Source organism: Rhinolophus ferrumequinum, chromosome 8 (genome assembly GCF_004115265.2).
Source record: "Rhinolophus ferrumequinum isolate MPI-CBG mRhiFer1 chromosome 8, mRhiFer1_v1.p, whole genome shotgun sequence".
NCBI lineage: Eukaryota > Metazoa > Chordata > Mammalia > Chiroptera > Rhinolophidae > Rhinolophus > Rhinolophus ferrumequinum.
The window spans coordinates 29739029-29753983 of NC_046291.1; the positions used below are offsets into that span (position 1 = coordinate 29739029).

A 14955-nucleotide genomic window follows, 5' to 3' on the forward strand; every position below is an offset into this window, starting at 1 on the left:
AAAGAAAAGGCTAACTTACTGTTTTTAATATGATGAATCATCTAAAAGGCTTAAAAGTAAGATATTAGGAAGGTGGTCAGTTATAAAATAAGCACACAAAAATTGCTAGTTTTCTTATATATATATAAAGTAAAACAGAAAACATGCTTAGGAAAAAAGAAGCTGTTCACAATTACAACAAAAGTATTTAGAAAATAGGAATATTCTTAATAGGAAAGAATATCCTATTAAGAATATTCTTTTTTTTTAAAATTATGTCGAGCATTCTTTCATATGCTTATTTGTAATCCCAGTATATTCTTTTTATTTTATTTTTTTAAAATAAATTTTATTGGGGAATATTGGGGAACAGTGTGTTTCTCCAGGTCCCATCAGCTCCAAGTCCAGTCGCCATTTTCAATCTTTAGTTGCAGGGGACACAGCCCACCATCCCATGAGGGAATTGAACCGGCAACCTTGTTGTTGAGAGCTCACGTTCTAACCAACTGAGCCGTCTGGCTGCCCCAAGAATATTCTTATCAGGAATAGAGCCCATATGACACAAACTCGAGAACTCTTCTAATAGGTCATAAAAGAAAATGGGAGTAAAGAGAGAGAGATTTCATTTTTAGATGAGAAGAGTCAGTGTTGCAGAAATGCCATTTCTCCCTATATCGTTAAATCAGTACAGTTTATATTCAATACAATCCCAAAATATTCCAATATAATATTTACAACTTTATAAAATGATCCCCAGATTATCCTAGGAGAGTAAACAAAAGTGGTGAGCCACATAAATTCTGCAAAAGAACAGAAAGGAAGAGTAAAAATTAGCCGTATAAAATACATTATAAAACTACAAACAGATCAGTGGAGCAGAAATATACCTGTAGACTAGAAACAGACCCAAGTATATATGAGAATAATAGTATATGATAAAAGTGGGCATTTCAAATCAGTTGGGGAAACAAGACTGAGTTTTCAATAAATACTGTTGGAACCATTGGCTTCTTATTTGCAGAAGAAAATTAAGATAACTACATACTCTACTCTGGCTGAATTAAAGACGTAGATGTTAAAAAGTAAAACCTTACATGTAAAAGAACAAATTTAGGTGATTTTTTACAAATAACTTTAGGTGTAGAAAAGAACATAACATCAAAATCAGAAATTAGTAAGTAAAGTGTATGTTTGTTTACATAGTAAACAATCCTGAACAGCAAAAAACACCACAAACAAAATTAAAATACATAACAAACTGGGTAAAAACTTTTGTAACATATATGACAAAGTGTTACTACCTGTTACATAAAGAAAAATTGTCATAGGCTATTTATGTTCCATTCATAAAAGAAAAAATAGAAATGGCCAGCAATGAATGAAAAGGTGGTCAACCACTTAGTAAACAAATTTAAATTGAAACAACAGTAAATTTTAACACCCATCAGATTAACAAGGGTTGCATTTAATACTAAGTGTTGGCGAGGATATGGGAAAAAGGTACATACAAATGCTGGCGAGAATGTATTAGGTTGGTGCAAAAGTAATTGTGGTTTTTGCAATTATTTTTAACCTTTTAAACCACAATTACTTTTACACCAACCTAATACATTGGACCTTGCTGAAAGATAATTTGACAGTGTATATCAAAAATCAGAATGTGCATATTCATTAACTCAGAATTCTTTGCCTAGGAATTTATCCCAAGGAAATAAATACACAAATATGTATATTCAAGAATTTTTATATTAAAAATTGGAAAGAAATTATTAATAAATGTGATTATTCGATTAGGTAATTGATTAAACTATGACCACGGTGGAGTTCTGTGTCGTTATTGTAAGTGATGTTGTAGCTCTATACTCACACAGAAAAATGTCAGTGCATACACAGCATTAAGTAAAAAATATCAGATCACAAAACAGCATTGATAGTATAGTCCCATTTTATACTTTCCATTTTGTATACATGTTATATCTAATAGACAGTAAAATTTTTGGAAGCAGATATGTGCGTGTTCCCCAAAACAAAATAGGAATTTTCTCTAAGGGACCTACATCTGTGGTTTTCACCTTCTTTTTATTTCTTTGTACTGTCACAGTTTTGTACAGTGACCATGAATTACTTTTATAATCAGAATAAACAAAATCATTTTCATTGTATATAGTCAATGTAATCTAGTTTTCTTTTGTCTATAGTGTAGCCTAGGTACTTGTGTTTCTCCTTCAGTGACTCATCACATATAAAACAGCTTTCTAATCATTCCGTAGCACTCCTGTGTGCTACAGAGTAAAGAGTCATAATTACTTTTTCTGTATAGCACTTAGCTTTATTTTTTTTATCACTTTCTTTGTAGAAGACAGTGTAGGATAATTCCTGGGATTGAATCCTGGCTCTGCCACTTACAAATTTGTGTCCTCTGTGGGCCAGTTTCCATATCTGTAAAAAAAGGATTGTTGTGAGAATGAAACAAATTAATACACAGAAAACGTTAAGAGAAATGCCTGGTGATAGTAAACACCTGAAAAATATTAGTTATTGTTATTGTTAACCCTTGGACTCTGTGTCTTCCTATGTACTCTGTCTGCCCAGTATCTCTGGTCTTGTTTAAAAATGAATTTTCTTAATATGTTATTTTAAAGAGTAGAAAGACCCATATAAGTAATTTGTGGAAAGACTAGTGTAAGTAATTTATGTGTAACTATTGGTACATATTATACATACATACGCATATATATGTTGTTATAAAGGTTCTGAATTGACATGCAAAATCAGATTTACAAGTCTTATGTACTTTTCTGTGGTTTTTCTAATAGGTTTACTCATGGGGTAGCAATTCCTTTGGTCAACTTGGGCATTCCGATGTTCCAACAACAGTTCCTCGTCTTGCAAAGGTACTTTTGTGATCTGGATAACTTCTGTAGAGACTTACTCCAGAATTCCACGTTATAACACTTTCCATTTCTCCATTTCATGTTTAAAAAAATTAGGAAAACAGTATATTTATAATCTAAATTTGTTTTGATGTACGTAATTTCTTTCTAGATACGAAGCCACTTGTTTTTAAGCCAAATGTGGGTTTTTTGATGTTAGTTTATATTTCTTTTCTTCTTAGCTTCCACTGTTCATTGAACATTCATAGTTCTTTTGTCTTTTTTATTAATAAAAAGTAAAAATGAAAAAGTTCTTTCATTTAAAATAAATGTTTCTAGAACTATGATATTGACTTCTGAACTTTATACTAACAAATGCCTACTCTGACTTCTCACTTAATTTTGACTTTTACATAACATTATTTGATGGTGTTATGTCTTGTTTTGATTTCTTTTATACACATAGTCATAATAGTAAAACCTTTTCATTTTCTGTAGTGAAGCTAAAAGTGTAGATGAATGATTTCTTCACTGTTTGTGTGAATTGGTTTTCGTTTATGTAATGCTTCTCAGAGACTGGTGATTTCTAGTCCCTTTGGTGCAATTCCTAGAGGAGTGGGTCTCAACCTTTCTTTCTGCCCCAACACCCTGAAGAAATACTACATCCTCATCAGTAGTACTGACTCCTTATGCAAGATTTGTTTGTATTTCGGGGGGTGGTGGGCGGGGAGTATGAATGGTGGTAGCTTAACAGAATGGAAGATGGAGTTCGTGTTTGTAGTTTGATCCTGATGTCGCCCCATCCCAAAACGTGCTCCCTCCACTGAGAGTAACAGAGACTAAAAAAGCATCGTTACTTCAATCCATGATTCATGTAAATATGTATCCCAGTGATGCACGTATTCAGTGTGCACTGTGCATTCATCACTATATAAGACTTCCACGTGCTGCCTTTTCTTCTTAATTTTACCTGGAAGGAAAGACAAATAAAACATCAGGGAATAGTTATTACTTCTGGCTCCAATCTTAACTAGTTTCAGTATGAAACATTTTAGTGGTAAGCTATTTAATTTCTAATATTTTATCACAAATAAAGACATGGTAAATTACTGTTCCTTGTCTTTTATTTAAATAAGCTAGAACATGCATTTATTCATACTAAGGAGTTTTATAATACATGTATATAGCATAGAGATCCTGGAAATAATTTTTTATTTAATATTTTAGTCAGACAAGAGAGAATAGAGTTTGTTATTAGGTTTTAGTTTCATTACTTTTTAACTGTACATACAAAAATACAGCATCAGGAGTTCGATTTAAGTCATTTTAATTAAATCTATGAATTAAAGTCAAGGTAGAATGGGATCTGAATTAGTTTGGTGTAGAGACTCTTTCCTCCTGCAAAAAACGTTAATTCATTCTTTGCAAAATTAACAGGAAGTCAATTATTTGGATAGCCTGAACTGGAGAAGATAATGTCATGCTGGAAGAGGATAGCTATAAAGTGGAGGAGACACACGCATCGCATCCACTCATACTCACACAATCACCTGACACCTAGGATTTGGAGCCTATCTAGACACAAAGAATTTAATAGATTAGAAGGTTTTTTTGCTTATCAGTATAGGAGCCATGGTTGACGCTGCGACGGGGTGGGGACAGAGCCCTGGCACCTGTCTTTCCCTGGTGGCTCCTGAATCACAATGTGGAATCCTAAGGTTTGAAAACCATTTTTTTAAGGCATTGGTTCTCAAACTTTTGCATGCATCAGAATCACCTGGAGAGCTTTTTAAACAGATTGCCAGGTCCCACCCTCCAGTAGCTCTGTGGCCTGAGAGTCTGTATTTCTAACATGTCCCTAGGTGATTGCTGCTGCTGCAAAGACTACTCGTTGAGAGCCACTGGTCTAGGGGATCCATGTAGCTGGGCTTCTAATGGGTCCTACCTGTTTCAGCATCCTGGGAGTGGCACAGTGAAGTCACATCAGAGAAGTAGTGAGTTCCAAGTGGGAAAACTGAGTTTTCCCAAGGGTTTAGTTGGCCAGAATGGAATTTAGCCTTGTTAGATTGTTTTATTTTTTAACCTTGGTTTTTGTGCACATAGCTGAATGTGAATGGACAAAAGTGTGCGCTAGCTATCAGAATAGGGCTCTAGAAGTTTCTGGGCCTCTTGATTGGAGTACTGGCTAAGTCCTGTGAAGACTTCCAAAAATACCAATTAAAAAATCAGATCTATGGTTTTTCCTTTTTTAATTCCAATTATGCAGATTTTTATAGAAATAATCCAGTTCTACATGTAAAAGCTGACCAAAGGCTTCCTTCTTACCCCTGTGTCTGTTCTGCATTTGACTGGGTACATTGCTGGTTGAATTTTTGCCCTCTGAAATATGACTGACTTGGCACCACAGCTGTTTCGGTAATTTAACATTTCAATTCCTGTGGATCTGAAGTTCTGTCTGATTCCTTCATCTTGGACCCATCAATATCTTGCTGTCATTGCAGGTAAACAGTGAAAATGGAGTCTGGAGCGTAGCTGCAGGCCAGGATTATTCCCTGTTTTTAGTGGATACAGAAGATTTCCAGCCTGGGTTGTATTACAGTGGTCGACAGTGTCCTGCAGAAGGTGACAACCTTCCAGAGAATCACAGTGGTACTAAGACTCCAGTACTTCTCTCCTGTACTAAGGTGAACAGGGATTGGATCCTAAGGCCCACATTGTGTAACACACAAGAAGTATTTCGTTTTTGTTACTTGTGTGCCGGTTACTAAGTATCTCTGACTACTGTATTTAAAACTGCAAGCTTTTTCCCATCCTCTTCTTCCCTCCTTATCTTTCCCTGACTTATTTCTCTCCACAGTGCATATCACCATCTAATACAATATATAATTTACTTATTTTGTCTATTGTCTAGCCAACTTAACTGTAAGATTCATAAGATAGGGATTTTAGGATTTCTCATTTACTGCTGTATCCTCATAGTAAATACTTTATAAAGAGTTCGTTGAATGAACATCCTCATGTAGGAATATTAAAAAGTACATTTCACGATGAAGTTTCCTAGCTGCATTCATGGATGCTTCAGAGGTGAATTAGAATAGGAATAGAGTAGATGAATTTTTAACTTCAGGTGTGTCTGTAGTAAAAATTGCAGGGGCCTGACATGGGCTTGTCGCAGACCTGACAGGCCACCAGTGCTCTACTTCCCATCGCCTCCCATTTTCTCTTAGCTTTTCATTGTATTTATTACTGTTTATTCCCTTTTTCATTTGTTGATCTGAATTTCTTTGCTTTCTTACTTTCTCTCTTTCATACACTGAAACGATTGGCCTGTTTCTGGGTGTTTTTTTTTCTTCCCACTAAAGTAACTTACATCCTCAAAGTGATATGTCTCAAGGAAATGAACCCTCAAAGCTAATACATTCTGGATTTCTTATTGCATAATCTATCCTATGGACTGTTTTTTATTCTTTGTGTTTGTTTTTCTGGCTAAATATGTGAGCTGTGAATGTACAGGGACACACTCTTTCCTTCTGAAGGCAACACTGACCAAGGTTTAGCTCCTAACCTATATACAGCCTGTTATCTCAGACATACTAATAGACTCTTTGTAGTTGTTGGCCCTGGCTCCGCATTCCCCATCCAGATAAAGGATGAACTAGTGTGATGAAAGGGATGAGGCTCTAATATGTGTCTTTAGTTACCATGCATGTTAACAGTCTTTTGGGTCTCCAGCTTGGTTGCCTAGTTTCCAATAATAGGGACATGTGAATAAACACATTGAATGTGTTTATTCAATGGGTGTCATGGATAAATGAAAAAAGTCCCTTTTAAAGAAAATCCCTTTATGTTGTACGGTACTTTTAAAAGACAAGATAACTCCCAGATCTTTGATATTTTGATCTATAGCACAGAGCTCCTCTCTACTCTCATTTATCCTATTTTATGCAAAAAGGAGTCCTGAGACATGTATCTACATCATTTGGATCTTTGTGTATTTAGGGTGTGTATCTGTGGTTCTAATACATGTAATGTGAAATAATAGATATTTTGGCAATAAATGAACATATAATAATATAGTGATATATATATCCAGATATGTGTACAAGTGTGTGTAACAGTGGTGTACTAATAAGCCACCTCAAAAAAATCAAATCAAAACAAAACCCAAAAGCCCTGACCTGTAGTGCTGTAGTGTTTGCCTTTTTTTTTTTTGGTAATTTCACTATTGCAATTTCCATTTACCAATGGTTTAATTACCAACTTGCAAGATTTTTGAGTATTTACCAGTTGGCTCTCGCCAGCTGATACAAGCCAGCTTCAGTGCCCAAATTTCTACTAGTAATTTATATTTTATCTTGAATCTTTTCTCTGTTTTAGCTCGGATATATAAGCAGAGTGACAGCAGGAAAAGACAGCTGTCTAGTCTTGGTGGACAAGAACATTATGGGATATATTGCCAGTCTTCATGAGTTGGCTACTACAGAAAGACGGTTCTATTCAAAGCTAAGTGATATCAAATCTCAGATCCTCAGGCCTCTTCTCAGTTTAGGTAAGTAGAACACTCTTGTTTTATCTGTTCTTCCTATATCACAAAGAAAACCTTTGAGTGATGCTGTACTCCTTTCCTTCCATTCTCTTCTTTTTGTACACAGGCAGTCAACTTACAAACTATTTCCACTTTGTCAGTAGCCCAGCTACCCCTCCACCCCCCGCCCAATCCTCCCACTCCCATAACTCATTTTACTTGTGGAAGTAGAAAATGGAGCTTTCAGAATATTCATGGCAGAGAAGCAGAAACAACTTTGGACAAGATGATCCTAGGAGCTAGACTTCTAAACAGCACTTCTAGCCTCACCAGTGCTAAAATATCTTTCATTAATTATACTACCTGGATTTTTTATTTTCTTTGTTCTAGTTCTTAGAATTATATCAAGTAGACATTCATTTGGATTTACAAGCATGTCTTATCCCACACTAGTATGAATTGATTACATCTGATCCCTTTTCTTAGCTGTAATCATCCACAAAGAAGGATTGAAGGTGAAGAGATATTACAGAAGAAATGGATTATGATAGTCCCTAGGTGGTGTCCAGTTATGCCAGGTTTCTAGGAGGTTAGAAAAGAATACAAAGTGGAGATTGGAGGGGGCAACTATTGAAAAAAAACTTCCCTTATTTCAAATTTTTTTCTAGGTTTGGCCCTGCACTCAGAAAATGGAAAGGAAGTTTTCTTTCTCTTTCTCTCTCTACACTCCTTGGCCCCTGTAAGGACCCAGAATTCAGGCCAATAACTCTAGTACTTAAATTCTATCTTGTTAGTTAGCTCATTGATTTTAGTGGGAAAACATCTACTTGTCAAACAACTAACTTACAATGTTTCCTTTGTAAGTTGGAGATTGTTTGCATTTTAAAAAAATGTGTTGTGCTTTTGTAAATGTTGTAGAGTCCCCTGTTCTATAAATTCCCCTCCAGTGGGTGGGCCCAATACCCCAGGACTTGGGCAAGGGAAAGGAAGCAATCCAACCTGGAAGGTTCTTGGATTGCTCTGAAAGGAAAGTAAAAGCTGCCTATTCTCTCTCCTGATTTCTGATTTCTATGTTGGTCTTACCTCGTCTGCTCATCAGCCTCACTGCTTGGTCCTAGAAATTAGGAACTTTAGGAAAAAGCAAATCATCTCTTGATAGTCTCTATAAAGTAGGCAGTCTGGTTTGGCGTTGCTCTCTCTGCTCTGAAGTGTTGGGCTTGTCCAAGGGACAAGTTGAGCAGAAGTAAGTACAAACAGTTGAAAATGTTAACCAAGGTGTAACTACAGAAGTGAGTTTAATTCCTGACTGTCACTAACCAGTTGTGTGAAATTAGATTTTGCCCTGCTATTAGTTTCAGATTACTGATCTTCAAAATGAGAAGAGAGTTGGATTAGCTCAGTGGTTCTCAAATTTGGCTGGTCTTCAGAATTACCTGGATAGCTTTTCTTTTCAACATATCCATCCTGCGATCTTAACCCTGGCCTACTGAGTCAGAACCTGTACGGTTCCTATAAAAGTATTTTTAACAAGTTCCTCAAATGACTGGATTCTGTAATCTCTAAAGTTGCCTTCTTTAACACTGTCATTATTTGGGTTCTGTAGTGAGAGTACATCTCAACATGTTAAGTATTTTTAGAAAACTTTTTATAATCTTGATCATAAGGAAGTATTCAGATAATGAGTCTTTAGGTTATGTCGTCGTCGTCATCATCATCATTTTGTTACAGAAAATTTGGGCACTGCCAGTACAGTCCAGCTGTTGCAGGAGGTGGCAAGTCGATTCAGCAAGCTATGTTACCTGATTGGTCAGCATGGAGCCTCACTGAGCAGCTTCCTTCATGGGATAAAGGAAACGAGGAGTTTGGTCATTCTGAAGCACGCAAGTCTCTTCTTGGATAGTTTTACAGAGCAAGTATCCAGTCCCCTGTCATGTTCAATATCTGTAGGGTTTTTCTGCCAAGGAGAACAGCTCCTTAATCAGAGGAGACTAGATTAGGGATAGTGATATAAGGTAATAGAAATTGCAAAGCAGTATTTTAATCTTTAACCAATTATAGTTCTGCATTGCTAAAATTTTAGTTTTTTCTAAGGGGAGAAAAAGGTTTAAAAATATAATAAATTTTTGTATTTCCTTCTATATTCTAGCAGAATGGTTGATAGTATACATAAAATGTACTATAATAAATATACTTGTAATTCTGTAGAGAACAAATTTGTTTGCTTAGGTAAATAATAGTAAAATTTGAGGAAATAAGTAACTAAATTATTTTAAGACTAAATGGTGACTGTAAATGTGGAGCTATTCCAGTGTCTGCTTTTTACTATTGTGTAAACGGAGAGTTTAAAGACCAAACTATCTTTAAAATAAATATTTCCTTAATAAAACCTAGGATAGTTATCCAATGCTCTTTTCATATTTTTTAAGTAAAATATCCCAAGTATATTTGAAAATTTAAATGTTTCTCACTTTTTCTTAATTTGTATTTTGACATTTTGATGTGAGGCATAATATAAGTGTTATTTTAATGTATAATAGGTTATAGTGTTGATCTGAAGTGTAGGTTTCATTCTTTTTTAAAAAAACTTATATTTATTTTAAGTGTGTTTTTCCAGGACCCATCAGCTCCAAGTCAAGCAGTTGTTTCAATCTAGTTGTGGAGGGCGCAGCTCACAGTGGCCCATGTGGGGATCGAACCGGCAACCTTGTTGTTAAGAGCACTGTGCTCTAACCAACTGAGCTAACCGGCCACCCCTAGGTTTTATTCTTTATTTATTAATACCTCATCCATCCAACAAATACTAGTTAAATACCCACTAAGTGCCAGGTACTGTGTGGAGCTCCAAGACCAGCAGCCACAGCACAGAGCCAACGAAAAGCCCGTCTTGACGGGTTCATGTTCTGTTGGTGTTCCGTTTAGGTTATTTACAATATAAATAATGTATGTTTATTATTGAAAACTATACAAATAAAGATAATCAAAAAAGATATTTAAAGTCTTCCATAATTCTGTCACCAGAAATAACAATGAATAATAATCATAGTGTTTTTCCTTTGACTTAGCAAGTATGTGCAAATAGATATACTATGTGATTTTAATTTTAAGTAAAATGAAATATACTGGAAGCTGTTGTCTGAGAGGAAATACCCTGGTTGGAGTATTTTAACTCATCATCTTTCAGACAAAAAAATAACTTTTTTAAATTAGATATTGTTTGTGTAAAGGTTTCAGTTTTTACTAGTATAATTTTTTTTAATTTGTATTCATCTCTATTTCAGTTCTTTTTCTTTGATACTTAAGGACTTATGCTTGGAAATGCTTTTACGTTATTTTGGTAACTTGGGCTATTCTTTTGACATAATTTATTCATATAGATGGAACAGGTACAATTTTTTATTTATGAATTTTTAAAATTATTTTTAATTGTGCTAAAATACATGTAGCATAAAATTTACCGTTGTAACCAATTTTAAGTGTACAGTGCCTTGGACTATTTTTGATAGGATTTTACCTTCTCTCTCCAAATCAGTGGATTCCATTTGCCAGCTCAGGAGTATGGAAAGAATATACATGGCTCAAAGCAGTACATCAAAATTTACTCTCTAGCAGTAGATCAGTACTTAACTTACATTGTCTAACACTGTTTCACTCAAGCTCTTTAAACATATTTTCTTACCATTTCTATTGTTTATTTCTGAAGACTTAATTGGGAAACCTAAACTGAAGATTAGAGAAATTTTTCATTAAAAATCCAACAATTTTAATCATATTTTATCTTTTGTTAAGTTACAAAGTAAAATCTACCAAGTAAATTTTAGCATCTTGTGCATAGCTTTAGGTGGTTTTTAAATTTCCTATTATAGTTAACATCTTTACTAAAATGACCCTCTGCACACACACAATTATGTGATAATTACAATCATCGCATAGCCTGCTCTTCTTTTCAGTCCTTGATAGTTCATGAATGTTTATCACAAAAGTGCTAAAACTCATTGGTGAGATACCAAGAAGTATCTGTTCCAGATGCTTGTTCATAAACTCTGAAGAATTTATTTACTTTTTAACACTAATGTACATGTGTTTTCTTTTTTGATCAAGGTATTGCACGTCAGTTACAAATTTCCTGGTTATGGGAGGATTCCAGCTTCTTGCTAAGCCTGCCATGTAAGTATATACCTGCCAATTACCATTCTAACAACCAAAGATCATGTTTTGTAGTGTTTTGTGTTTTTGAGTGCCTATGAAAAGCTTTGACTTGGTCATTCTCCCAAATGAATCAAAATGTAAACTTTTGCTCTTAAAAGGACAGGTATTATTAGCCTCTGCTTATCATTGGAAGAAGTATGATATTGAAAAAGCCACAAGATCTTGGTCCTTCTTTAGTGCTACCACTTATTTCTGAGACTTCAAGAGACAACTCTCTTCACCAATTGAGCCTAATTTTTTTTTATATGTAAAATGGGAATGTTCTCTCTCTGGTTGTGAGGAACAAATATTGTGTGTGATGCTGCCCAAAAGAGTGCAGAGTATTTCACAAATACATAAAGTTTTTTCATCTGCCTTCTGGATAAGTAATAAATATGAAAGCCCCTTACATGAGGTTCATCATTCTGAACTGTGTAGTTTCTCAACAAAGGCAGGTGTTAAAAATTCAGTCATATTTTAACAAAACATTTCAAATATGTACTCATGACCCAGATTTAAATGGACATTAATGTTTTGCCATGTTTACTTCTGATCTTATATCCTAAAAGAAAGAGTAATAACATCCTTATCTCATGTCTGGTCTTAAAGGGAATACTTCTAATATTTCACCATTAAAGATGATTGCCTTAGGTTTTTGGTAAATATCACTGATAGGGTTAAAAAATTCCCTTCTATTCCTAAAAGTTGAAGACGATTGATGTTTTTTTTAATGTTAAATATTCTTAAGTTCCAAGGTAAACTCAGTGGTTTTTATGTCTTAGTTTTTAATATATTGCTGGATTCAATTTGCTAATATTTTAGATTTTTGCATTTTATATGAATATGAGATTTCCCTTTTTTTCTGAACTTGCCCAGTTTTGGTAAGAGGATTGCACTAGCAATTATAAAATGAGTTGGGGAGCTTTTTCACTTTTTCAGTTTCCTGGAATCATTTGCATGAGATAATAGGGATTATCTGTACTTTGAAGATTTGATAGAATTCATCTGCCAAAATGTATGGCCTTCATGGGGGCATTTCCTGTAGGGAGTTTTTAAACTACTGACTTGATTTCTTGAATGAGCAGATCTGTTCAGGTCTTTATTTCTTTCTATGGCTTTAATTACTTATATTTTTCTAGAAAATTGTTCATTACATGTTTGCTTTCAAATTTATTGGCATAGTATTCCAACCATTGTCTTAAGATGTTTTCACCTTCATGGTACAACTACCTCTTATTTTTCATTCCTATTAATTTGAATGTTTTATCTTTTTATCTTGGGCAGTCTTGTCAGTAGTTTATCCCTTTTTATTATTCTTTTCAAACATTAAGCTTTAATTAATAGTTTGTTTTCTGTTTGATTAATTTCTGCTTTTTATTTTCTTCTCCTTTCTTTGTATTCACCCATTAATCTCTTATAATTTCATGAGTTTAGCACTTAGTTTGTTAATTTTTCAATGTTGTTAATATTTCTAATGTATTTATGTAAGGCTATAAATTCTCCTGTAAGTGATGCTTTAGTTCTGTCTGAAAAGTTTTGATAAATTTTGTCTTTACAGTCATTCAGTTCTAAATTCTTTTAAATTTCTATCATGATTTCTTCTTTGATTCATGTCATGTGCTCATTCGTTTCCAAAATATAATGGTTTGGCCTTCTTTTTTTAATGACAGGTTAAAGGGTGTTATATTTTAACCAGGTGGTAATTTTGAAATCCTTGATCTTCCTATTTTGTTTAATATTAACATAACAACACCATTTTCCATTCTTACTTTCAGCCTTTCTGCATTGTATTATAATGTTTTTGTATATTTCTTGTAAGTGGTGGATGGGTAGGCTTATTGCTTTGTTGTTTTTTCAGTCTGAGAGCTTCTGGCTTTAACTGATAAGTTTACATTTGTTGTAATTTTTGATTTTATATTTATTATATGTCTGTATATTATAATGGCTAAAAGAGCTGATTTAATGTTTAGTGTTGGTGAAATGCTGAATCTTGGCCAAAGAAATAGGAGAAAATGATTGCAGCCAAACCAATAATTAAATGAAGCAGAAAGAAATTGAATAGTTATTTTACAAATAGTAATGCCTGAAAAAAATCAAGTTTAATTACAGGAGGATGCAAAAATGGGTGGAGACTTGTGACAGTTAAAATGAGGAGGCTTCTGGACTTCCCGAAGGACTATGGCAGTTGCTGACCCTGGTGCCTTATTATACTTTATTGCTAACCTTCCTCTAGTATTTCAGAGTTGAGTTCACGGTACTCAAGAATTGACTTGACTACTAGTTAGAGCAGTTAAATAAGGTGACATAAATGAAAGGCTCTTGCTGGAGCCGGGACAGATGGAAAGCCGTTGGGTGACTCTGAGGCATGGCAGCAGATATTAAGTCTGGATTTGGGTACCATTTCCCAAGCAGTGGTTCATGACCCCAGGGCTTTACACAGTTAAAGGCACTAATAATGTCTTTTTCTCAACTCTACTTACAAACTCAGTACTTAAAATTATTTTAAAGTATTCATTTTAAAAGAGAACAGTTTGAGAACCTGTGGAACATAACTAGTGAGCGCACGTGGCAGTTAGTGGCTCTTGAATGACGATGCGTAAGCTCCCGTCACTCAGCTGCCTTATCACTTAGCTTTTTACCTCAGGCTAGCCTGGGGTTTGATCATTATATAGGGTTTGTTATTATCATAATTATTATAATAAAATATACATAACATAATATTTTAACCATTCCTAAGTGTACAATTCTGTGGCATCAAGTACATTCACATGTTTTGTAAACCATCACTATTATCAATAAACAAAACTTTTTTTATCATCCCCAACAAAAACTCTGTACCCATTAAACAATACCTTACCTTTTCTCCCTCCTCACAGTCCCTAGTAACCTATATTCTACTTCCTGTCTCTATGAATTTGCCTGTTCTAGGTACCTCATATAAGTGGAACCATACAATATTTATCTTTCTGTGTATGGCTTATTTCCCTAAGCATAACGTTTTCAAGGTTCATCCAGTTGTTGCATATACCAAAATTTTGTTCCATTGTATGGCTGAATAACATTCCACTGTGTGTGTGTGTGTGTGTGTGTGTGTGTGTGTGTGTGTGTATATATATATATATATATATGCGCCACATTTTGTTTATCCATTCATCTATTGATGGACACTTGGGTTGTTTCTACCTTTAATATGTTTATTTTTTGAGTAACAAGTACAAACCTAGCCATGTAAGGAAAGATCAGTATTGCCGCTATTAAATACTCCCAAGAGAAGAGAAGCTAAGCGAGTCCCTGGTTCAGACTTCCTTAGAGCATACCATGGCCCCCTTTGGGAAAGTATATAGACAAGGAGTTGAGAAAGTCCTGAAAAGTAATAGGGTTCATGAGAGTTGG

The 14955-nt window shown here is 34.5% G+C and overlaps 1 protein-coding gene across 5 annotated transcripts in view; it reads left to right on the plus strand.

Annotated features, from left to right (window-relative positions):
- ALS2 (alsin Rho guanine nucleotide exchange factor ALS2) overlaps positions 1-14955 on the plus strand; it is a 73752-nt gene that overhangs the window by 29573 nt on the left and 29224 nt on the right. For all 5 annotated transcript variants that reach the window (XM_033111512.1, XM_033111515.1, XM_033111513.1 and 2 more), the window contains 5 exons: positions 2796-2873; positions 5354-5536; positions 7230-7401; positions 9106-9286; positions 11476-11541. In XM_033111512.1, the coding sequence (XP_032967403.1) occupies positions 2796-2873; positions 5354-5536; positions 7230-7401; positions 9106-9286; positions 11476-11541 (680 nt within the window). The remainder of the gene's footprint in view (positions 1-2795; positions 2874-5353; positions 5537-7229; positions 7402-9105; positions 9287-11475; positions 11542-14955) is intronic.